The sequence below is a fragment of the Balaenoptera ricei genome, chromosome 2 (genome assembly GCF_028023285.1).
Source record: "Balaenoptera ricei isolate mBalRic1 chromosome 2, mBalRic1.hap2, whole genome shotgun sequence".
Taxonomy (NCBI): Eukaryota; Metazoa; Chordata; class Mammalia; order Artiodactyla; family Balaenopteridae; genus Balaenoptera; species Balaenoptera ricei.
In genome coordinates this window covers 160,466,603-160,492,357 of record NC_082640.1, presented here as the reverse complement: position 1 = coordinate 160,492,357, position 25,755 = coordinate 160,466,603, and the positions used below count along the sequence as shown (strand labels likewise).

Below are 25,755 nucleotides of genomic sequence, written 5' to 3'. Positions count from 1 at the left end.
CTTTTGAGACTGGAGTTGGAGGATTATTTTAAAGATGTTGCAAGAAGAGGGACTTACCTGGTGGTTCAGGGGCTAAGCCCACGTGCCACAACTAGAGAGAAGTCTGTGTGCCACAACTAGAGAAGCCTGTGTGCCACAACTAAGAGCCCACGCGCTGCAACAAAAAGATCCCGCGTGCCGCAACTAAGACCCAATGCAGCCGAATAAATAAATAAAATAAATATATTTTTTAAAAAGATGTTGCAAGAAGAAAGGCAACTGGAAATTCTAAAAGAGTTATTATGCTAAAGGAAATGTAATCACGGTACACTGCTTGCCTCTATGAACATTATTTACTGAATGAAATAAATATATTGGGCAGATGGGGTTAGAGAACAGTATAAGAACTAAACCTTTATCTATCAGAATAGGAAGTAAACATGTAGTATCTAATGTATAAGTATACATGTATAAGTCAAAAAAGTAGCAACACATTATTTAGTGATATGAAGGTAACTACCAAAAGAAACAGCTAAAGAATTAAAAGATGTCATTAGGAAATACGTCTAGGGTGGTTTGGGGCAGTGGGTGGTTGTTTCTCTTGATTTTTAAAAAACTATGTGCATGTATCACTTTGATAAAAATGTAAAATGTATTTCTTTAAAAGACACACAGAGAGTGTTAGCCCAAACCAGGAAAAGGGCTTCTTCTGAGACTACAAGAAAGATTAGGATGGCAACTTAAGTAATGGTAAGGCCGAGAAGTGAGTTTCATTAGGCCTGAAAGCCTTGATTCTCTCTGTGAAGCAGGAAGCTAAATTAAAGATACAAAGAGAAATAATAATGTTTGCTAAGACAGAGAAAGCAGCATTAGCACAGATGGTCTATGCAAAATAGTGAAGGCTTGACACAGCTATTGTTGGACAAAGAGGAAAGGAGCTGACCAGGTGCTTGTCAAAATTATGTCACAGGGAACTCCCGGTTAGGACTCCGAGCTTCCACTTTGATCCCTGTTCAGGGAACTAAGATCCCACAAGCTGCGTGATACAGCCCAGAAAAAAAAAAAGGTACGTTGCAATGCTAAAGATAAAGACCACATATTTATGAAGGAAAAAAAGTATGCCATTTCAGGTTTTGTGATGATTTGGTTCCTTTTCTTGAAGTTACACTTATTAATTCAAAGTGTCTGAAATAACACCTTAGGTCATTAAAGATATGTAAAGTCATCTGTTTTGTATTGAATTCAGCAATTATTAGTTCATATAAGTGATAAGAAAAGACTATATATAATACACAAGTCAGTATAAGAACACTTTTCAACATGTTAGCTAGTGTTATAATCAAATTCTGAATATGAATGAACTGCTTTCTAACTAAACCGTGAATGCCTTGAGAATTTTACCCACAACTAAGACATTCTGGCATAAGCAACATTTATTGAACACCTACTAATTGTCATGTACTGTGTTAGCGTTGGAAATAAACTGATACCTAACCTCAAGGAGTTCACAGTCCATAAGAAGAATGAAACAAGTAAATCAACAGAACAGAATTTGATAAATATGGGGCATGTTGGTCTTGCTCACGTAAGTATCCCCAATGTCTGACTCACTGAAAGATCTCCACACATAATTATAGAAGTGCCATCCCCAGGGCAGGAAAAGTAAGAATTGATAAAGCAAAAAATGACAGAAAGGGGATTCCAAACAAGGAAAAGAGCATATGCAAAGGCCAGAGGAAAGGATAAAGGAAGCAAGAGGCACTAAAAGGTGTGAAGATATAGATGAAGTGAACATGGCGGAAAAGTTGTAAAACGTAATGAACTCACTTCTGTAAGCCTCATGCCTGCATATATAATATGCAGTGTTTATGAAAAGGTAGGGTGCTTTGCTTTTAGATTTAATTGTTGACCAGGAGCCAAGGGTCACCATTTTATTTTTATTTGGGGAGTGAGAATATGTTAAACCAATTGAAATATACTTTCAACTCTACATATAAATGGAAATTAGTTATCAATACTGCACTTCAAATTTTTCAAAGTTCAAGGATGTTACAAAATGTCAGACTATCAAAACCTTTTTGATTTATAAAAGTAAAGAGCTTTTAGGCCTTTGGAATAAATATATTTAGAGATACTCATATTAAACATATGTACGAAAATAAGCCATCTTTACATCAACACAATGAACTACTATGACCTTTTTAACATATAAAAACGTACTGGAAATAAAGTACAAACATAGTATACATTCACTAAATACAATCACACAAAAACACATGCATTGTACATTGGTTAGATGAAAAGAAAAAAAGACAAATATCTGGTGTTTAAATATTTTGAAAATTTTTGCTTGTACAGTTAGGTATTTCATAAACTTCTAAAAAATAAAAACCCTATAACTAGGTATGAAACCATCAGAACTAGGTATAAAAATTTCAAAACTTGATACAAAAAATATACTCCAAATTGGGTACAAAAACTTAAGAGGGATGCAGAAATACAAATACCCTTAAACAAGATAATGTCTGATTATCACAATATATAAACACACATCTGCAGACCACAGTAATTACAAGATTTTAAATTCTGGAATCAAATTCCTGCCCTTTTAGTTTTCATGTGAAATAATGCCATTTTCTAATATGTATAACCAAGATCCTAAAATCAAAATTCCAAAGAGAAATAATCACTATAAACAGGAAAAGCCATGGCAAATGAAAGCATTAAGAAAAATTATGGTGTTCATAGTCCCTTGTTAAACCTAGTAAGACAGCTACAGAATGGAAGAGGTCACAATTCCAACCCTAAAACTAATCAAAAATAGGTATAACTGATCAGAAGCCTTGATATTATTAATATGTCAGTTCTTCCTCAACATGGTCAATAGAGTCTATGCAATGTTCAGCAAAATTCCAGCGGTTTTCTGAAAACTGACAAGCTGCTTCTAAGCATTATATGGGAAACAGAACGGACCAAGAATGGTCAAGACAATCTAGATCAGGGGTCAGCAAACTACGGCCCCGGGCCAAACCCAGTTAAGACTGATTTTTAAAATATTTTTATAGGTTAAAAAAAGAAAGAAAGAAAAAAAGGAAGAAAGAAAAATATTTGACAGAGACCAAACATGGCCCACAAAGTCTAAAAATATTTACCATTCAGCCCTTCACAGAAAATCCCTGATCTAGAAACATAGAATTGGAGGACTTACACTAAGAGATATCAAAACTTATTATGAAGCTACAGTAATTAAAACTATTTGACACTGGTGTAAGGATAGACAAACCAAAGTAACAGAGTCCACAGACAAATCCACATATATAGTCACTTGATTTATGATGGAGACACTTTAAAGTAGTAAGAAAAGGATGACTTTTTCAATAAATGGTACTGGGGTCAACTTGATAGCCATATGGAAAACAATGAACCTTACCCTACCTCATTTTTTTTTAACAAAAAAATCAATTCTATATGGATTGTTGATTTTAAAATAGAAAGGTAAAACAATAAAAGAAAACAAATACAATAATGTATTTATGGCCTTGGAGTAAGCAAAGATTTCTTAAACAGGACATGAAAAGGCACTAACCATAAAGAAAAGATCAATAAATTAGACTACTAAATTAAAAAAATCAAGAATTTCTATTAATCAAAAGATACCATTAACCCTTGGGGTTCATTTGGGTTCACTGGATTCAATTATAGTTTTTGAGTTTTTTAAAAACAGTTCTATTTGTAAGGATTGATATTTCACGACTTTTTTTTTTCCTACAGGCTTTCCTAAGAACAAAGAGAAAATTTACTTTTTGATAAATAGAATGAAGTTTACATTATCTTGCAATTACCATATAGGCCCACTGAATTTTTTCATAAACCTAAGATACCTTATGGAATCTTTTTTCTATATATTGAAACATTTTGTGATCTTCTTATCCTAGAATTCATTATTACTCATCATTCCTTATCAATTATCCCCAACTATGCTAAAGATAAAAATACGAAGACAACAAAAGAATGATGGAATTGTGAAATAAGCTGTCACCCCTCCTTGCATGGCCCAAAATATTGCAGCCTGCTTTTAGCTTCATTGAGCACAACTGAGAATTCAGAAATTTTCATTTCCTGACAAAGAAAAGTGACAGAGAAAGTTGTGTCAAAATTATTAGATGGGCCTTCCCTGGTGGCGCAGTGGCTAAGAATCCAAGCACTAACGCAGGGAACACAGGTTCAAGCCCTGGTCCGGGAAGATCCCACGTGCCGCGGAGCAACTAAACCCGTGCGCCACAACTACTGAAGCCCGCGTGCCTAAAGCCCGTGCTCCATAACAAGAGAAGCCACCACAATGAGAAGCCCGCGCCCTGCAATGAAGAGTAGTCCCCACTCGCCATGACTAGAGAAAGCCTGCGCACAGCAACGAAGACCCAACACAGCCAAAAATAAAATAAATGAAATAAATTTATTTTAAAAAATTATTAAATGAGTCAAAAGATAAATGCAGAGACAGCTACACTCTAGGTCCTAATAAAGATGTGAAATTAATCATACAAGCAAAATCTCTGACTATGAGTCCTCGGATGACAATATCCTAGATGAATATTCTCAAACTCAAGATAGGATGAGTGAACAATATAGTTCTAAGGACGGAAAGGAAATGTGGTATCGTCATCCAGATAGTTATTAAATAGGAAAGACTTCATCACATATTTTTGGCAAGAACCTGGACCATTCTGCTTTGCTAAAAGAATATGTGGGGCTTCCCTGGTGGCACAGTGGTTGAGAGTCTGCTTGCCAGTGCAGGGGACACGAGTTAGAGCCCTGGTCTGGGAAGATCCCACATGCCGCGGAGCGACTAGGCCCGTGAGCCACAATTGCTGAGCCTGCGCGTCTGGAGCCTGTGCTCCGCAACAAGAGAGGCCACGATGAGAGGCCCGTGCACCACGATGAAGAGTGGCCCCCGCTTGCCGCAACTAGAGAAAGCCCTCGCACAGAAACGAAGACCCAACACAGCCATAAATAAATAAAAATAAATAAATAAAATTAAAAAAAAAAAAGAAGGGCTCACCTTGTGCATGTGAGTTTCATTTAAAAAAAAAAAAAGAATATGTGACAGAATTATTTCATCTTCTATAATGTTTGTGTGTCTTGATGCGAAGAGTTTTACTCTTTTAAAATTTACTCGATAAGAAGAGTTTTACTCTTTTAAAATTTTTAGGGGCTTCCCTGGTGGCACAGTGGTTAAAAATCCTCCTGCCAATGCAGGGGACGTGGGTTTGAGCCCTGGTCCGGGAAGATCCCACATGCCGTGGAGCAACTAAGCCCGTGCGCCACAACTACTGAGCCTGCACTCTAGAGCCCGCAAGCCACAAGTACTGAGCACGCGTGCCACAACTACTGAAGCCCACACTCCTAGAGCCCATGCTCCTCAACAAGAGAAGCCACCGCAATGAGAAGCCCACGCAACTCAACGAAGAGTAGCCCCGCTCGCTGCAACTAGAGAAAGCCTGCGTGCAGCAAAGAAGACCCAATGCAGACAAAAAATAATTAATTAATTAATTAAAAAATTTTTAATTAAAATTTCTAGTAAGTTGTTTTCATTATGCCTTTATTCTTAGTTCTGTAAATTATTTGTAAAATTACTTTTAAATTAAAAAAATAAAAAGGTTCCAGGACTTCCCTGGTGGTCCAGTGGGTAAGACTCCACATTCCCAATGCAGGGGGCCCGGGTTCAATCCTGGGTTGGGAAACTACATCTCGCATGCACGCCACAACTAAGAGTTCGTATGCCGTAACTAAGAGTCCACAACTGCAACTAAGAAGCCTGCATGCCACAATTAACAGTCAGCATGCTGCAACTAAAGATTGCGCATGCCACAACTAAAACCCAGCACAGCCAAAATATAAATAAATAAATAAATATTTTTTAAAAAGGTTCCAATGGACCATCTAGATGGTAAAGTGAAGACTACTTTTTTAGTATACTGAAGGGTAAGATTGCAAAAAGTGCTGCAGAGTGAGAAACAGTCAAGACAATCTAGACATATGAGCTGATATCTAGTATATGTAAAGGACTCCTACAAACCAATAAGAAAAAACCATAATCCAACAGAAAAATAGGGAAAAGACTTGAATCAGCATTTCATAAAAGAGGAAATCCAACTGAACGAAAATCAAATGGAAGTCAATCTCATTTGTCATCGGGGAAATATAAATTAAAGCCATATTACAATACCACTAGACATCCACCACGATTGCTAAAATTTTAAAGTTTAATAACACCAAGTACTAATGAGGATACAAAAAAACTGGAATACAGAAACACTGGTGGTGAGAGTGTAAACTGACACAACCACTTTGGAAAACTGTTTGACAATATCTATCAAAGCAGAACATATTCGTACTCTTATGACCAAGCAATTCCCATCCTTGGCATATATCTAAACAAAATTAAATACAAACACACACACACACACACACACACACACACCCCTAAAGGGACATATATAGCACCAAAGACACAAAGCAGTGTTTTTCATAATAACCACCAAAAACTTAAATGACCATCAATATTAGAATGGATAAACAGATTGTGGTATATTCATACAATAAAATATTGTAAAGAAATGAGAATGAAACAAACTACAGCTGCACACAACATGGATGAATCTCACAATAATATAATGTCAAGTGAAAGATGCCAGACTCAAAAGAGTACATACAGCATGAGTCCATTTATATAAAGTTCAAAAATAGGCAAAACTAATCTATTGTGTAAAAAGTTGGAATAGTGGTTATCTTTGGGATGAGGAAAAATGGGAAGGGGCATGAGTGGGACTTCTCAGACACTGTTAATTTCTATTTCTTGATCTGAGTCGCGATAACACAGGTGTACCTGTGAAAATTTACTAAGCTGTACACTTATGATTGTGCACATCTCTGTATGTTCCTCTTCAATAAGTAAGTTTTATTACTGAAAATAAAAGATTCTTGGAAACCAACATCCACTAACGTGACAGTTTATTGGAGCTATAGTAGTCTTCCACAAGACTTGATGAATCCAATGATACATACACACATAAACAGTTTCAAAAAGCTGCCCCAGATGCTCAACAATGTGGTATGCTATTTACATATGATGCACTTATGTCACTTGACATTTTGTAAACCTTCAGTTTTTAGAAAGCAGCCTAAATCTGGATTTTTCAAAAAACTCAAAGTAATTTCCAGTACTTTAACAGTGTGTAATTGGTAAATCAGTTAACTGTGTTCTCAGTTCTTGTTTTTCTACCCAGCTTTGTTTAAGAAACAAAACACAAACACACACACACACACAAAAACTAGAGTGGCTTACCGTATGTTATATATATAGCAAACTCTGAATTCAACTAATAAAGGAAATTCATAAGTTTTCTTAATAGTGTGGATTATTCTTACCTCAGTCTCTTTTACTCACTGACCGGCTTCCCACTGATCTTTTTTTCTCCCATGTAACAAGGTTAAAAAAAAACAACAAAAACAACCATGCCTGGGCAACAGTCACAAACTATACTTTACATGGGCTAAGTGAACAAAAGAAGTAGAAGGGTAATAGAAATGGCAATGACACAGCTAGATCAGGGAAAGGTTTTTAAAACAAGGCAGGAAAAAAAAAAAACAAGGTAAAAATGTGAGCAGGATACAATTCAAGGACAAAATATGCCATCCTTATCAAAGCTGCAGGTGGAAAAAGCCAGGAAGGGATATCTCATATCTAAAAACAGTGTAATCTCCATTCATGAAGATTCAGCAGACTAGAATGCAGGCCCAAACCTAACTAGATGAAATGTAAAGTCTTAGGAAAAAAAAAAAACAAACCACAAGACAAAAAACTGTACAAGTTCAGGGTGACAGAGAACTGGCTTAATAACAGTAAGGTGAAAAAGACCTGGCTGGCCAAATTGATGTTAAGCTCAACATGAGTCAACACTGTGAGAGTACTGACCAAAAAAAAAAAGCAATTTGTTCAGCTATGTAAGTACTTTTTTTTTTTTTTTTTAGCTGTGTTGGGTCTTCGTTTCTGTGCGAGGGCTTTCTCGAGTTGCGGCGAGCGGGGGCCACTCTTCATCGCGGTGCACGAGCCTCTCACTATCGCGGCCTCTCTTGTTGCGGAGCACAGGCTCCAGACGCACAGGCTCAGTAGTTGTGGCTCACGGGCCCAGTTGCTCCGTGGATCTTCCCAGACCAGGGCTCGAACCCGTGTCCCCTGCATTGGCAGGCAGATTCTCAACCACTGCGCCACCAGGGAAGCCCATATAAGTACATTTTTATAACAAAGTTAGTAATAGGCCTATGGTCTTCTCCATCTGAAGTAAGTGTTCATTCTGAAGGAGACTGACAAACCAAAGGCCCTTCAAAGGACAGTGAACAGGGACTTCCCTGGTGGTCCAGCAGTTAAAACTCCACGCTCCCAATGCAGGGGACCCAGGTTTGATCCCTGGTCAGAGAGCTAGATACCACATGCCACAACTAAAAAGATACCGCATGCCACAGTGAAGATCCTGAGTGCTGCAACTAAGACCCAGCGCAGCCAAATAATCAATAAATAAATTTTTTTTTTTAAAAAAGGACAGTGAACAATATAGCAGGAGAAAGCTAGCACCAATGTTAATATGAAAAGAACTTCAGTTTATTTGATGGCACAGCAGAATGGTTAAGGTGGGTAGAGGGAGACAAGAGGATGGTCTTTAAACAACGGCAGGAATACACTGTAGAAGAGGGACAGGATAATTCATTATGTGTTGCACCACACAGGCAGATCTAGAATCAACAGGCAGAAGTCAAGGCAACACAATTATGTTCAATGTAAGAAATACAATTTCTGTAAAACTGTCAGCACATCATAGGGCAGTGTTCCTTATCACAGTGCCAACGCTCTGCTTGAGCTCATCAGCTGCTTGTCACAGGAAGCACAGTGGACTTAAGAGTGGGTCAGAAGGCCCTGGATTCTAACCCCATCTCAACCATTTATTTGCCGTGTCATCTGGGGCAATTTATTTATAACCTCTCCAAATCTCAGCTCCCTTTATCCATTTACCTCATGAGATCACTGAGAGGAATAAATGAGATAATATGTGCAAGACCTAGGATGACAAAATGCAACACAAGGGTGAGTTGCTATATAGAGGGAAAGTTGCACTAGGTAACTGCTAACTAAGATCCTCCTAGCACTGAAAGTATTAACTGTACCCTGAGGCAAAAGAAAAAAAGTTAAAGTAGGTCCTAAATTTACAACGTCAAGATCTGGTAGGCGAAACAGAGAAAACGTAATTATGACAGAAAAAAGGGAGCAGGAAATCTATGTTTTATGAGGTTATAAGAACATACTTCTCATATAGCAAATCAGTCACCGTATCTAAAAGGTAATGCTCAATCCAGGAGATAAGTAGGAATTCAAATCAAGATGAAACACATGCCAAATAAATCAGGACTACAATGCACTTGTAATCACTGACAGGATGAACATCACTGAATCACGGCATTAAACACAGTGCTTAACTAGTGCTCTTGCTCTGGGGACCCTCTGGACTCAGCTCCCACTACGTGGACTTAGGCTCTACTCTCCCACCTACATGATCCTGAGCAAGTTACCCAATCCTCTCAGCCCCAGTTTGTAAAGGGTAAATGTAGGGTATGAAACTGCCAAGTTCACAGGTTGTCGAGAAGACTCCACGGGATAATGTATGTAAAGCTTCTGACAAGGCTTCTGGTACTCAGCGGATTCACGTTAATTGCCTTTAATTAGCTTTCATTTTTGGATGGAGTTCTGTTTTCTGAATATAAACTTGGAGAACAAATAAAAAATATATTTTGTTTTCAAATATTGAAATGAGGTTTAAATTTAAAATTATGATGTAGATCCATCAACACTGAGATGGAAAACTAACCAATGCTGACAAGTGGAAAAACCAAGTTACAAAATAATACACTTAGTATGCTTCAATTTTTTATGACATATGTTTTAAAAATTATTACCTCCAGATAGTAGAATTAGGTGACTTTTACTTTTTTTCAATACTTTCCTGTCCTGTCTAAATTTTATATAAGGAGTATTTCCAGTACAATTTCCAATTGGAAAAAAATCTGATTGAAAATGTTTTTGTAAGAAAATAATCATTTAGGCCAACTTGGGGAAAAAATATTTTTACCAACTTGGAAAAATAAATTTAACACCTTTTAAAAGGTATAAGAAAAAATTTAGAAACTACTAGTAAATGTTTTGTGTGCTTTTCTAAATAAAAATGTGGTTCAAACAAAAGAAAAACATCTCCTAAACTGAGAAAATATAAAGGATAAAAGTTCCATGGGGGCAGGGATTGTGTCTGTTATGTTACATTCACTGCTGGAAGCACAAATATTAATAAATATTTGCTGAACAAATGGATAAAATAAAAGTCCTATTTACCCTTACACTAAATTTCATTACTTTATTTCACTAGATGCTTATTCATTTTTATCTCCAACAGCTGGCATATCATGTCACAGAAAGAAGTTACCAATCCAGTTATTTGTTACATAAACAAAAAGCAAAAAAGATCAATAAATTTAATAAAAATTGCTTTTGAAGCTGACAGTCACTAAGGAATTGATAAGCATTACTCTAAACCACTACATTCATCCTGGACTAAAATCGCTACATACAGGATAAAAGCAATGACATCAAAGAAAGGGGGGGATGTTGCCATTTCTAGATTTCATTATGTCATGTCTAATAAGTGAACAACACTAACATTATTAACTGTAAACCAGGAAGGTATATAAAAGTACAGAGAACGTAAAAGCCTACTCAGCCTGTATCAGCAAAGCAGCAAAACCACCACACCCCCACTCCCCACCCGCTCCCAAAAAAAAGGCAGACCTACCTTGGGCCTCTTGGACCTTCCAAGTAACTGCTTCTAGGAGGATCTGGTAGTAATCCACCTGACCTCCCTGGCATGTCCTTGACTGCAGTGATTGGCTGAGATGGAGTAACTGAAGACTCCCCAAGTCCTTGCTCAGATGAGAATGAACTGTATGGCAGAGCAGACTTGCTCAGTGGAGCTTTAGAATTCACTTGTTCAGATGGGCCAATGGCTGATTGCAATGGAGGATGGTAAGTTGAGGGTGGGGCTGAACCAAAAGACACAGGAGTGGGAAGCAGTGCTGGTCTAGGTTTCTCTGGAACTTGTGAGTTCTGAGAACTGGAGGCTGGTGGAACTGGGGCTGTTGTTAACTGAGGAGGTATCCCTTGTGGAACTCCAGGGGGAGGCATTCCTGGAGGAGGTGTGGCTGAAGATAATGGTGGGAGGGGCATAACAGGTGGAGGTGCTGTTGAAGAGAGAGACGGTGGGGGAAGAACTGGTGGCGGCCCTGCAGAAGAGAGGGAAGGAGGGGGTAGAACTGGTGGTGGCCCTGCAGAAGAGAGAGATGGAGGCATCACAGGTGGGGGCACAGAGGTTGGTAGAGAAGGTGGCATCACAGGTGGGGGCATGCCAGGTGGTGGCACTGAAGCAGGCAGGGCAGGGGGCATCACTGGTGGTGGCAATGATGGAGGCAATACCGGAGGAGGCATTGTTGGTAGAGGTGGAGGCATCTGAGAATATGGGACAAAAGGTGGCGGCATGGACATGTTCCCCATATACTGGTTCTTCATGTTCTGAAATGAATTGACTTTCTCCTGGAGATAGGTCTGAGTGGCTTTCATATGTCCCTGCCATGTTTTCCACTGCTTCTCATACTCCTGAAGCTGATCTTTATGAGGATAGGAATGAAGCTGTTCCTCCCACAGCTGAAACTCTCGCTCCCAATCTTGGTAGAGATGTTGAAACTGCTGCTGCTGCATCTCATAATGCCGCATCTGCAAATCTACAGACATGGTCTACAAATAAAGGGATAAAAATTATTTCAAGACATTCATATAAGAGAATTAATCATAAGTTAAAATATTAATGAATCAAGGGCATTTGCAGCCTTAGGAAATTAGAACACAAGACTTTGGGAGGCTAAGGATAAGCTTGTTAAATCCTTTCCACGATGATCATTCGTCTTTCTCCCTCTGACTTATTTATATGTTATTACTGAGTTGGAAAAAATCTACCAAACACTAAAGCAAATACCTATCTCAGCAATAAGTATTTTTCAAGTTTTTATTACTACTATGGGTCATTTTAAATATTACTATTGAAAATGATCTGTTATAGACATATAGACGTAAGTTTATACCTCACAGATACAAGACAAACAAGTATCTAAATCAATTCATCTTCTGTGGTGCATTTGCTTAGGTTTTTTGTGGTGGTTGCTTTGATCTTGCTGGTGGATTTCTGCTTGTTACTGCAGTGCTTTTCAGGCAAAAACACAGGTTAACTTGAAGCGACATAAGAAGCCCTGGTTCTTCATCTTTTTTTTTTGGCCACTGCGCGGCTTACAGGACCTTAGTTCCCCGACCAGGGATTGAACCCTGCGCCCTCAGCAGTGAAAGCACAGAGTCCTAACCACTGGACCACCAGGGAATTCCTTTTTTTTTTTTTTTAAATTGAAGTATAGTTGATTTACAATATTGTGTTAGTTTCAGGTGTACACAAAAAAAAAAGAAAAAAAAATACACACACACACACACACACACACACACATTCTTTTTCAGATTCTTTTCCATTATAGGTTATTACAAGAGAGTGAATATAGCTCCCTGTGCTATACAGTTAAGTCCTTGTTGTTTATTTTATATATAGTAGTGTGTATCTGTTAACCCCAAACTCCTCATTTATCCCTCCCCCTGCTTTCCCCTTTGATAACCATAAGTTTGTTTCTATGTCTGTGAGTCTGTAAGAAGCCCTGGTTCTTAAATCCCTTAGCAACAGTACTCTAACATCTGCCTGGGTTAACATGATCAGAAGATTCCACTATACCTGCCCTTCCCCAAGAGCATTTTCATAATACCACATTTCCCAAGCCCCCAGTAATGTGACAAATAACTACTTGGGCACTCCAGGGGAAACATCTGATATCTTTCCTTCTTCATACTTAAATCTCTTTCATGAGAAACAAATCCCTTTAACATCCTGGGGCAATTTCCCATGTGGCAACTGAGGAAGCACTCACCTGTATATGTGGTGGATGCTGTATAATCTGCTGGTACTGTTGTAGGATCTGCTGTAACTGAGTGTGCTTCTGCATTATTCCCTGATACTGGAAGCCAACTCGATGCTGCTGGTGCTGCTGCCAGTGTGCTGCTGCAGCCTGCAACTGTTTTAACCTGGCATCTTCTTCTGGGTCCTCAGACTAAAGATAAAAGAGAGGGTACAGTTTTTTTCTAAGTCATAAACAGCAACCAAATTAATAAGAAACCTGAATACTTTATAAAGTACTGTGTTGTAATAGTATTGTGTTATAAAGTCCAGAATCCCTGCAACTCTGAGAAAAGCTATTCTATCTTTACATAAAATACCTGGTTCTATCTATACTGTGATCATGGATACTAATACAAAGGAATTTATAAATCCCACGGTCTTTACGAGAATAATCACCTCACTGTTCCTAAATAGGATAACCATTTCCCCAGCAGAAAGTCAATCCACAGTTACTATCCTTTTCACTATATGAGAAATCTCTTTTTCACCTTAGTCACTTTTCACCAGCTGACTACAGTGTAATCATCATGTTTCAATAATGTTTCCACATAAGGCTCTTGGGAGAACAATGACCTTTGGACCAATGTGAGAACTTTCCATGTGCCAGTCAGTATGCTAAGGGACAAGGATTATCACATTTAATGCTTTAATAGCTCAATAAGAAAGCTACTATTTGAATATGCCCATTTCGTAGATGAGGAAATTGAAGCATAGAATGGTTAACTAACTTGCTCAGAGTCACCACCAGCAAGTAGCAATGCCTGGACTACAGCCCGGGCAGTTTGACAATAAAAGCTGAATCTCTTAATTACTGCCCTGTGCTGCCAATACGAAAACACCCACCCTTGCATCCCTTTACTGCTTAGAGACACTCAATTCAGAAGAGTGTCTAATTCTTCACTCTCACTTAAACGACGAAAAAATGCCTTTTCTAAACCTGATATGGCATACATCTGATTATTCCACAAATGAAATTTTACATGCACTTAAAAAAAAAAAACACATGAAAATATATATCCATTTATAACAAAGGTACATATATATATGAATCAGGAAAAAAACAGAACTTAATAAATACCAAGTAATTAATTTCATGGTTACCTGGGGTTCCTCAGGTGGGAGAGGAGGTGGTACGTCCTCATTAGGGGGTGGTAATGGGGGCTCCTCCGACGGAGGGGGTTCTGGTACTTGGCTGGTGGCAGGTACAGTAACTTCTTCCTTTACTGGCTCAGCTGCATCCTTTGCTACAACAGGACCTTTTTTGTGTCCCGGCAAATGCACTTTTGTCCTCTGCTGCAAACTAAGCAGGTGCTGTCGATACCAATATTGCTGCTGTTCCTACAACAGAAACCATTTTTAAGTCAGAAAGAGAAAAACAAATATCGTATATTAATGCATATATGTGGAACCTAGAAAAATGGTACAGATGAACCGGTTTGCAGGGCAAAAACAGAGACACAGATGTAGAGAACAAACGTATGGACACCAAGGGGGGAAAGCAGCGGGGGGTGGGGGGGGGTAGTGTGATGAATTGGGAGATTGGGATTGACATGTATACACTGATGTGTATAAAATGGATGACTAATAAGAACCTGCTGTATAAAAAACTAAATTAAATTTAAAAATTAAAAAAAAAAAATTTTAATTGACAATCCTGTATATCTGCAACTTGGTTTTGACAGGGAGCTACATTTGTGTCTGTGTTCATGTATTTATACATAAGAAAAGGCAAACCTGAACTGAGAAAGGCAAATAAATAAACATGATCTTTCAATTCCTCCCCCAAATTTATATATTTAAGTTAAACCATACATGTTAATTCAACATACTTCTCTATTCTCATTAAAAAAATATGTTTTTGGAGGTGAGAGTAGTCTTTCTGATAAAAGATCAGAGTAAATCTTTTCAGTATTCATAGCTATTGTTTTTAACTTGCCTTTAGTTGGTTCAGTTTTATCCACGGGGGTCTCGTGATTAATGAATATAATAAATAGCCCTACCTCTTCTCTCTGTCTTCTCTTCTGCAGTGTCCTTCCCTCTTTTAAACACCTGCTGTATCATTAATCTTGCCATACCCAGGTATATATGCATAAATGAAAATACATTGTGTTTTAGAATGCTTTCTATTTATTTTAAAAGTTTCACTTTGTCTTCCAAGTTATACTGTAATTTGATTTTCTGGAAGCTTATTTTGTCACTCCACTTTCTAAAAATTACCACAATAATAAGTTTAATGTGGAAAAAAATTAGAAGATACAGCCTATCCTGATTATTCATGGATTCTGTATTTGTGAATTTGCCAACTTGCTAAAATTTATTTCTAACTCTAAAATCAACACTCAAGGAACTTTCACAGTCATTTGTGGACACGCGTAGATGGGCAAAAAATTAGTTATCTGACTTGCACGTTCCTGTCTGAGGCAGAACACGGCCATGCTCTGCCGTTTCGTTTAGCTCTTGTATTGTAAATAAGTGTTCTTTTCAAGGTCTATTTAGGGCCACATTTTTCACATTTCTGTACTTTTTGGTTGAAGATTTTGCTGTTTAAAATGGCCCCCAAGCATTATGCTGAAGTGCTGTCTAGTATTCCTAAGTGTGAGAACGCTATGCGCTATGATGTGCCTTAAGAAGAAAATACTTGTGTTGGGTAAGCTTCTTTCAGGCATGTGTTATGGTGCTGCTGGCTGTGAGTTCAATGTTAATGAATCAACAATATACATTAAATAAGTTGTTTTTAAACAGAAACACATATAAAACAAGGTTATGTATTGATTGGTTGAAGAAAATGTGACCAAAGGCCCACAGGAACCTAACCCTGCACTTCCCCTAGGAGCAATCGTTCAGTATTCACTAATTCAGGGTTCTTGACAACTTTATAAAATATAAATACCTCAAATAAAGAGATTCAACTACAAATAAGCAATAATTAAAATCAATTTTAAAAAATCTCACCGCTCAGAAATAACTACAGGATCTTCATTATCCCAGTGTTCACTATATAATTCCCCATGGTTACAAGGTGGCATAAGGAAAAAAAAGTTGTCATAACACTAAAATATTCACTAATGAACTGCCCTATATACTTCTATAATTAACAACAGCATATAAACAAAAACAAAAGCATACATTTCTACTACAATTATAAAAATGCAGGATCTAGCAGAAGTACTACCAGTTAACAACCAAAAAGAATTTTTATAATAGGAACTGCAAAAGAGAATGACATGAATATCAAATGTTGAAAAACAGCCCCTGGAAAAATGTATAAATCCCTAAAATATTTTTTCAACATATTCAAAAACAAAATAAATGATGATAATATAATGTTGTCACACAATTTTGTCACAAAAATTATAGTACAGAAACCTAATCTACACTTTATTCTTTATAAACTCTAAGACTCAGCTGTTCTTTGAGCTTTATTTTTCAAGATCGTGTCCCAAATTAAATTTTTTACTTTTTACAATAAACTTTTGGTCCTTGTGTTAAATGGATTCATTTTACTTGCATTCACTGAGATTCATTATCTCTGGATAACCAGGATTTCCTATATTGTTACTATTTTACTGTATATCCTCTCCAATTTTCCACATGCAAATATACATGATACTCTTTTCTCACGAAACATACTGTCTTGTTATCTGTTTTTTCATTCGCAGAATGTAACTGTCTTGGGAGAGAGGTGTTTCATGCTTTTCTCATATCCTGTCTGGTGCTTAAGCATAGTGCTGGAACACACAGTAGAATGTCAATAAATAGTTGCTGATCAGCTAAAGACTTCCCTTCTAGGTTACTAATTTCTATGACCTGAAACTTGCTACATCCCTTTGGAATAGTAAATTCCATCTCACTAACTCCATCCTGAAGTATGGGTCATGACTGGGCTTTTCTCTTTTTAATTATCATACACATAACCATCAGTTCCTGAAATATAATTACTTTTACTATTCAACATGAAAAAAAAAGAATAAAAACCCACACACTGTTCATGATAGTCAACAATTATGTGGTATTAAAACATTTTCAACATTCTTCCATTATTGTATGAAAATACTGAAAACAGCAACAGGCTTGTTTTTTAGCTTTAAAAAATTAATAAACTCTTTCAAGTAGAATTTAAAAGTTTCCTTTTTTCTAAGTTACTTTGAAAGCATCACCAAAAGATACAAAGATGCAAACTATCTTTCATAAACTAGAAGCCAGTGGCTATAGACAGGAAGATTATTCAGGTCTAGATTCTTTATCAATTTATACCCACCTTATTCTCATGCTTTCTATCTTTGTCTTAGACCTAGTCTAAGGTTAAAACCTTGTTAGGAGCTCAAGTACTTATTGATTTACTAACAGTATGCACTGCAGATCAATTTCTACTTAATATGAACCCAATAAGCAGAAACCAGATCTAATTCAATCCTAGGACGAGGCTTTGGCACATTTTTAAAGCTCTGCAAATGAATAACGATGAAATCATTCAGAAATGTCCTCAGTGACCCCAGAAAAGGTTGCTTTATCTCTATTTTAAAAAGGAATAAAACCTGCCTGGACTTGCTAATGAAGCTGAAATAGTAGCCAGTTCTTCTGAATGTCCCATTATATCAGACAACTCCATCTCATATAGGATGTTAGTTCATAGGTAGAGGAAAATCACAGTAAATGTCACATTCAAAAAGAGATTGAATAGAGTTAAAAAGTAAGGATGTATTTGTCATAAATACCATTACCAAAAAAGGTGCTAATTAATTCAGCAAGTATTTACTGACCACTTGCTATCAGCACAGTAAGGAACTAGGTACTAAATGATTCTCCAAGTAGGGAAATATAAAGAAGGAAGGACAGGGAGAGAGAGAGAGAGGATGAATGAATGAATGGATGAATGAATGAATGAACACATGTGTCTATGTGTGTGATGTTTTAAAGATTAATTTTGAAAGGTTGCCTTTCCTGTCCAGGTTGATTAGGATAAATGCCTGTAACATTAAATGTTCAATGTCATATCCTAAAGCAAGTGGGATGGGGAGGGGGGACTTGGTAAAATAATGAAGTGGATTTCCATTTTTAAAATTTACTTAAAATATATTTATTTTCAACATTTTTGAAGTTCACACTCTATTCCAGGAATTAAGGTCCCATCTTAAAAAAAAAAACCTCCTTTACTGTGCCTCTTCCTCCAGCTCCTACCCACATTCTCTCTCTCTCTCTCTCCTTCAGTCAAACTTCTTGAAAGAGTTGTCTATACTCACCATCCCCATTTCCTCACCTTCCATCACTCCTCAAATCAATGCAATATGGCTTCAGTCACTATGAAACTGCTCCTGCCAAGGTCAACAATAATCTACATGTCAGTAAATGCAAAAGATAACTCACAGTCTTCATCTTGCTTGACCTCTCAGCAGTAACACAGCTGACTACTCCCTCCTCCTAGAAACAGTCTTCCCTTCACTTCTGTGGCACTGCACTGTCCTGATTTTCCATCCACCTATTTGGCCTTTCTTCCCATTGGTTCCCTTAGGTACTGTGGTTCTGCAGGGCTTGGCTCAATGTCCTTTAAACTTTATTCTTACTCTACACACACTCCTCAGGAGACCTCATCTATTTCTGTGCCTTCAAATACCATTTTTATGCTGATGACTCACAAGTCAATGTCTCCCAGATCTCACTTCTAGACTCCAGACCTATATCTAACTTCTAACTGGACATCTCCATTTGGAATCTTATGTCTCAAGGATCTTAACTCAGTAAGTCTAAAACTTAACTCATCATTTTCCCTTCATCCCCAAACCTGTTCTTCCCCCTCCTGTAGGTTATTAGTATATGGAACCACCATCCACCCAGTTTCCTATCCCAGAAACCCAGGAATCGTCCTTGATGCCTCCCTCTCCACTACTACTCAATCTCCAATAGGATTCTAGCACCAAAATATTTCTCCAGTCTTTCCACTTCTCTCCATCTCCTCCATCACCATCCAAGTCCAAGCCACTACTAACTCTTGCCTGGATCACTCTATTCACTATTCTCTCTACATCACTCTTGCTCCTTTCGATTCCACTCTCCCCAAAGCAGTGTGAACTTTCAAAAAAGCCAATCTGTCACATTTGCCTATATAAAATCCTTCAGTGGCTTCCTACTCCCCTTAGGATAAAGTCCTCATAGGTCCTCCCTGGCCTGGTTTGTACCTTCAGTAAGCCCTACTGAACTTAATTCTTTGAACTCTTATCTGGTTATTTCCTACCCATTCTTCAGGTTTCATTTAAATATTACTTGCAAAGGGAGGTCTCTTCAATTAGGTTAGAGCTCCCAGCTATATTCAATCATTTGAAAAATATTTATTCTTCACCTACTATGTGCTAGACCCTGAGCAAGGCCTTGTGAATACAACGGTGAGCTTAAAAAAGCTCACCTTTTCCTAATCCTTATGGAATGGTCTAGTGATATTTTCTATTTTATAATTCCACAGCACCTTACACGTCTTCAATTACTTTTTAAATGTCTTTTCCCCGCACTGGAACAAGTGAATGAGGACAGGTACCTTGTCTATTTTGTTCACCATTTCATCTCCAGTACTAAGCACAGTTCTTGGCACACAGTTGTTACTCAATATATATTTGAGTATTAAATAGTGACTAAAAACTCTAATCAAAGTCAACAGCTTTACCTAAATAAGTTTTAAGAATAAGAGAATAAATCACAGTTCATTAAAAAAAGACCAGTATGCATTTTACCTAGCCAGTCCTTTAAACACACAGAAAAGTTAATTTTTCAAAAAAGACACATTCCATTATATCACCACTTTACTCTGAAAACTAGAAATTAAATGGAAGAATATCAAGCACTTATCCTGTCTTTTCTATGCTAACTGTATTTCCAATCAAGCAGTCCTAGTTCGTGAGTGAAAGTTGTTCTTTACAGAATTCCTTATGGTAAATATAGAAGAAACAGCAGGAAAAAAATCACCATATTGCAACCTCTAACAAAGAAATAATTTACTCAAGCAAAGACCATCAAAAGATGAACCACTAGATGAAATATGAGATGCAAGACTAATGGGAAGCTTTACAGCAGAGAAACCAGTCACCCCCCTTGATCAATCTTGGCACCACTAACTATGGGACAACCAGGCACTGAGTGACTCCTGATGGGATGCAAATGAAGTACACAGCACTACCTAGGTTACGAAGTACACTTGACAAAAGAAAGGTGAACTTAAATCTAAGAAGGCTGCACAGTTAATGCCTAGTTTACAAAAAACATGGGAGAGAGAGGAACAAGTCAAATGACACCAACGAGACAGCAGACAAATCCAGGACGTGGGACATTCTACAGGATAACTAACACAGATTTTTCATCAAGCTCAATGGCAAGGGTAGAGAAACAGAATAGGAGAGACTGACCTAAATCAGGGATTCTCAAGTGAGAGTGATTTTGCCCCCCAGGGGATATTTGGCAATATCTGGAAACATTTTTGTTAGTCACAACTGGGGGCTGCTACTGGCATCTAGCAGGTAGAGGCCAGAGATGCTGCTAAACATCCTACAATGCACAAGACAGCCCCACAACAGAATTATTCTGCCCCAAAATGTCTATATTGAATCCCAATTTGAACAAACCATCAAAACTTTATTAAGTCCATGGGGGAATTTTAACATGGATAATATCAAGGAATTATTTTTATTAGTATGATGAGACAATAGGGGAAATCTGAACAGATCTGGTATTAGATGATAGAAACTTGTTAATTTTGTTAGGTGTTATAACGTGTTTACCTTAGAAAAAGTCCTTTAAAAAAAAATGTCTAAGAATGTAGGAATGAAATGATGTGAGATCTAAGATTCATTTAAAAATATTTCAGCAAGAACAACAGTAAAGGCCTAGGTGAAGCATACATGGCAAAATCTTGATAGCTGTTGAATCTGAGTGATGGGTATATGGGGAGAATCATACTATTTTCTCTACTTTTGTGCATGTTTAAAATCTTTCACCATAAAAAAATTTTTAATGAAATATTCCAAAAATAAAATATGAATCAACAAAGAAGAGTTAATTGTCAGAGATTGGCACTGGCATGAAGAAAATGTTTACCACCTAATAAACCAAAGTATCCTAAGTCTAGAACACGACAACTCTTGTATCTTATTCAACAAAACTTTGTGGAGAGCCGACAAACGGCAAGACACCGTCCTAGGTGCTACAGGGGATAAAAAGGTAAGTGAGGCAGTCTCTGTCTGCAAGGGACTTACAATCTGAAGAACAGAACCAAAGCACATGGGTAAGCTGAAGCACGGCTTCATAGAGACCCTGATATTTGAGATGTGCCTAGAAAGCAATACAACTGCAAGGGAGGAGAGAGGGTTGAGGAAGTTGGGATGAATTCTAGAGAGAGGTAAAAAAAAAACCTAAAGAGGCTTAGCAAGGGCCTTCTTGATCTGGCCCATTCACACCTCTCAAATCTCATCTTCCACCACTTTCTTTACGGCTATCATCAAAGAATTTGAGGCACTGAATAGTCAAAAGCACTAAAAGAAGTTCACTATAGACAAGGGTACAAAGACAGAAAAACAAAAACAGTGTTCGTGCTAAACATTCATATTAAGGACCGGTCTGATTCCCGCCCCCATCCTCCACTACCAAAAAACAATTCATTTGTCTAAGAGGCCAGAAAAAGTCCAGGAGAGATGAGGATATAAATGTCATATTTTGGCTTGGACTAACTCTGAGAGTGCTGGACAATAAAAGCACTGGAAATTTCAGAGTGGGGTGGTAAAGGGGGCAGAAATTCCATCTCTATTATAATGCAGGAATCTGGAGAAATAACCTAATGGATAGTACTAATTTGGTGTAAGCTAACAGAATCTCTCATTCTACTGTTTTACCCCAGCATCTCAAGTGTTTTCTCCTGATGATGTGCCAAGCACCACATCTTGCTTACTTAAAACAACCTGTTTCTCTTCTTAATTTCTAATGCCAAACCACTGTAAAATTAGAATAATATCTTTTGGAAATCTTTATATGTAAATCTGAGCTTGTAGATTAAAAGATTCTCTTTTTTCATGAGGGAATCTAGGTAGATTAGTAATTGCTAAAAGTGTCTATTTTAAGAAACCAAAACAAATTATTTCTTCCACTTTAATTTTATCTTCTTTCTTAAGAAAGGAATTCATTTATTACTGCTACCCTATCAATCTTTGACAGGGAAGCATCACTTGAAAGAGAAGTTTAGAGGAATGGCTCTCTCATGAATGAAGAGATGTCACGACCATTTTTTTAAAACTTGGCTGAATTCCAAGGCTGTTACTGTGGAGTAAATGGTAACAACAATGCAATGCAGCAAATTGGTCATGTCTTAAAACTATCTTTCAGTGATGTGAGAAAAGGATGTATGGGTCAGTTCCTTAAATGACCAACAGATTCCCAAAAAGGCCAAATATGTAGACTTCCCTAGGTATTGCATATATATCTATAAACATAATTAGGATGTTCCTGATTAGAACAAGATTTCCATCCTTCATTTGCTGAGACTTCTTAATTCAGGAAGCTGACAGCTATCAGTGGCCCTTAATTTTCTTTTAAAGAAACTAACTGGTCATAAGATTCATATGCATTTCAGGTGTCAGCCCTTTGAGAAGCTTCTTTTTTATGCTGCCTCTCAAATAGAATTTTAGTTTAAGTTACAATTAAACAACAACAACAAAAAAGCCCTTTGCAACAGCAACAAAACCTAGAAGCATGGTCAAAGGAAACCAAGGAATATATCTGAGAAGTAACTCTTGAGCCACCCCATCACTCTGGTGTCTAGAAATATCTTCAAACACTGTTCTTTTAATAATCCACATTTAGCTAATTAAAAAGCTGGTATGTCAGACCTTTGACTTTTATGGAATCCTCTGGAGTGTAAATTAGCTAGTTATTGTGTGTCGGAATTAGGCTAAGCGCTGGGTACAGCCCCCAGGCCTGCTCACTTAGGGCCCTCTAGGTGAGAGACGCAGCTTGGGCAGATGTTTTCTTACCTGTGGAGTCATCGTAGAGGGATCTGGCTCAGGGGCAGCTTGCTGCTGTTCAGCACTCTTGTTCTTGGCCCCGCTCTCCAAAGGCTCTTGCTGGACAGTTGTCTTATTCCCAGAAGGGGCGGACGACGGTGGCGGAGCTAGCAGCTGGGATTTAGAATGGCCTTGGGAGGGGCGGGAAGGAGATGCCTGAGAAGAGGGCAAGTAGGACTGGGAATGGCTCAAATAGGACTGCGAGGAGGAGGAAGAGGAAGAATAAGATGGGGTGGGCGCCAGGTAGGACTGGGAAGGTGGGGACTGAGAAGGGGACGGCTGAGCGGGAGGCAGGTAGGGCTGAGACGAGGCCGGGGGGTAGTACGAGGGTGGTGGCTGAGGTGGAGGCATGTAAGATTGAGACGGGGGCATGTAAGACCCCGGCGGTACTGGGGGAGATTCAGGGGGAGAATCCAGCTCCATGGGAACCAAACCAGGAGGCCCGTCTCGTTGGTGGTGGAGCATCTGGTGTTTGTACTGCTGCTGCTTCTGATAGCTGAGAGCCGGCCCAGGTGGAGGGGGCATCGGTGGCGGCGGTGGCTGCCAGTCCCCGTAGCCGGCCCCCGGCATCACCGGCGGGGGCGGCAGGGGGGGCGGAGGAAGGTGATGGGGCTGGAGCACGCACTGCATTTGCTTCTGGTGCATCTGCTGCAGCTGCTGGAGCTGCGCCAGGTGCTGCTCGCGGAAGCTCATGAAGCCAGAAGAGGAGGGGGCCGCGGGAGTCGTCGAGCTCGAGTACCCGGGCCCCGGCGAGGCCTCAGGAAGCGCCACCGGCGGTGGCGGCGGGACCGGCGGCGGCGGATAGTGGCTGCTCCCGCCATACCGGCCCCAATTCGGGTACATATCGGAGAAGAAGGCGCAGCGCTCGTCCCGGCGTCGTTACGCGTCGCAACCGACCTCCAGGAGCTACAGCGGCGACGGCGACAGCCGGAACTCGCGGCGCCTACAGGCCCCGGAGCGTGTAAACGGAGCGCGCCAGTGCGCCGGCGCTACCGAGCTGCGCCCGAGACCGGGAAGGCGGGGGCGGTACCGGGGCGATTACGCCTGCGCAGTAGCCACCGAGAGGAGAACAAAGGCAAGATAGAGCGGCCCTTTGCTTGGCGACTCTCGGTTGCCATCTTCCTTCCGGTTCGGATAATGTAGGGGCGAGTAGAATGTTCCTATATAGCCAAGGAACCATAGAGTCTCACAGCTGAGAGCGGTGGTAGAGATCGTGTCGCTCTACGGGTTCGTTTTTGAATGGAAAAAAAAAAAAAAAAGGTTCCATTCACAATAGCAACAATAACAAAAAACCATGAAGCAGGTAGGAATAACACTAATAAGAAATATGCAGAGTCTATATAAAGGAAACTACAGAACTATACAGACTCATATCCGAGTGGAATAAAATTAGACTTGAAATAATGGAGAGGTTTACCATGGTTCTGAATGAAAAGAGGAAAAATTATAAAGATGTCAGTTCTTCTCAAATTAAGTGAATAGACTTAATTCAATTCTAACAAAAAATCCAATTAGGAACAAATCTGTGAAGATGTATTCTGAAGACAGAATGTAAGAGTACATCAATTCCTGCAGGTATTGTAAAAGGGAAGAAAGGGAATTCTTTAGAATAATTCAACGCAGAAGAATTTATGTTGGAGAATATCAGTCAAAGGAAAGATAGCAAAAGCCAGATAACAAGATTGTCTAGAGAGGACCAGATTGGATTTAGAAAATAATCCAATCTCATGCAATACGAAATATGAACCCATGTGGCTTGAGAGAATCACTGAAAAACAAAGCTGATACACACTGAATTCTGAAAACAAAACAAAACAAAAATCTACCTAACTCTGAGACTTTTAAGTGTGTCAATGTGCCAGTTGTGCACCACTTAAAGGTTTGACCTTGCCTCCATCTTAATAACCCAGATCTTCACCTCTCATAGGAGGTGGATGTGAGCTGAAAGTGGGGCAGCTAAGTTTCCTTTGGAAGAAAGAGCTTTTCATTCTCAAATAGGAATTTAGCTGTGTTTCTTTTAGCTTTTATTGAAATATAAAGTATATACATAAAATTACAAATCATAGTGTACAGCTTAGTGAATTTTCACAAACCAATCACACTTGTGTACAGATCAAGAAACAGAACATTACCCAACTCAGAAATCCCACTTGTAATTTTAATATTTTCAATTGAAATTCTGTTTGAAAACTATAAAAATAAATGTAATTTACTATAGAACAGACAAGGAGAAAATCAGATGATCATCTCATTAGATGCAGAAAAAAAATGTTTTCTTTCATTTCATAAATTTCAATATCCATTTATGATTTTTAAAAAGATTTGCAAGCCAGAAATAAAAGAAAACTTCCTTAATCTTATACAGAGTATTTACTAAGAAAACTACAACAAACATCACAGTTAATGCTAAAAAGTTGTAAGTTTTCCCACTGAGATCAAGAACAGATGTCCACTGCTATCATGTCTGTTACGGGTTGAACTGTGTCCCCCCCCCCACCCCCCAAAAAAAGATGTTTAAATCCTAACCCCCAGCACCTCAGAATGTGACCTTATTTGGAAATAGGGTTGTCCCAGGTGTAATTAATTACGATGAAGTCATACTGGAG

General features: G+C 38.6%; 1 protein-coding gene across 3 annotated transcripts in view; it reads right to left on the bottom strand.

Moving 5' to 3' along the window:
• The window catches only part of YLPM1 (YLP motif containing 1), a 68,728-nt gene extending 44,577 nt beyond the window's left edge, over positions 1-24,151 (bottom strand). For all 3 annotated transcript variants that reach the window (XM_059914671.1, XM_059914672.1, XM_059914673.1), the window contains exons 1-4: positions 23,120-24,151; positions 14,220-14,456; positions 13,090-13,269; positions 10,872-11,866 (exon numbers count right to left, since the gene is read on the bottom strand). In XM_059914671.1, coding sequence (XP_059770654.1) covers positions 10,872-11,866; positions 13,090-13,269; positions 14,220-14,456; positions 23,120-23,992 — 2,285 coding nt within the window. In that variant the 5' untranslated portion in view covers positions 23,993-24,151. The remainder of the gene's footprint in view (positions 1-10,871; positions 11,867-13,089; positions 13,270-14,219; positions 14,457-23,119) is intronic.
• Between the last annotated feature and the right edge of the window lie 1,604 nt (positions 24,152-25,755).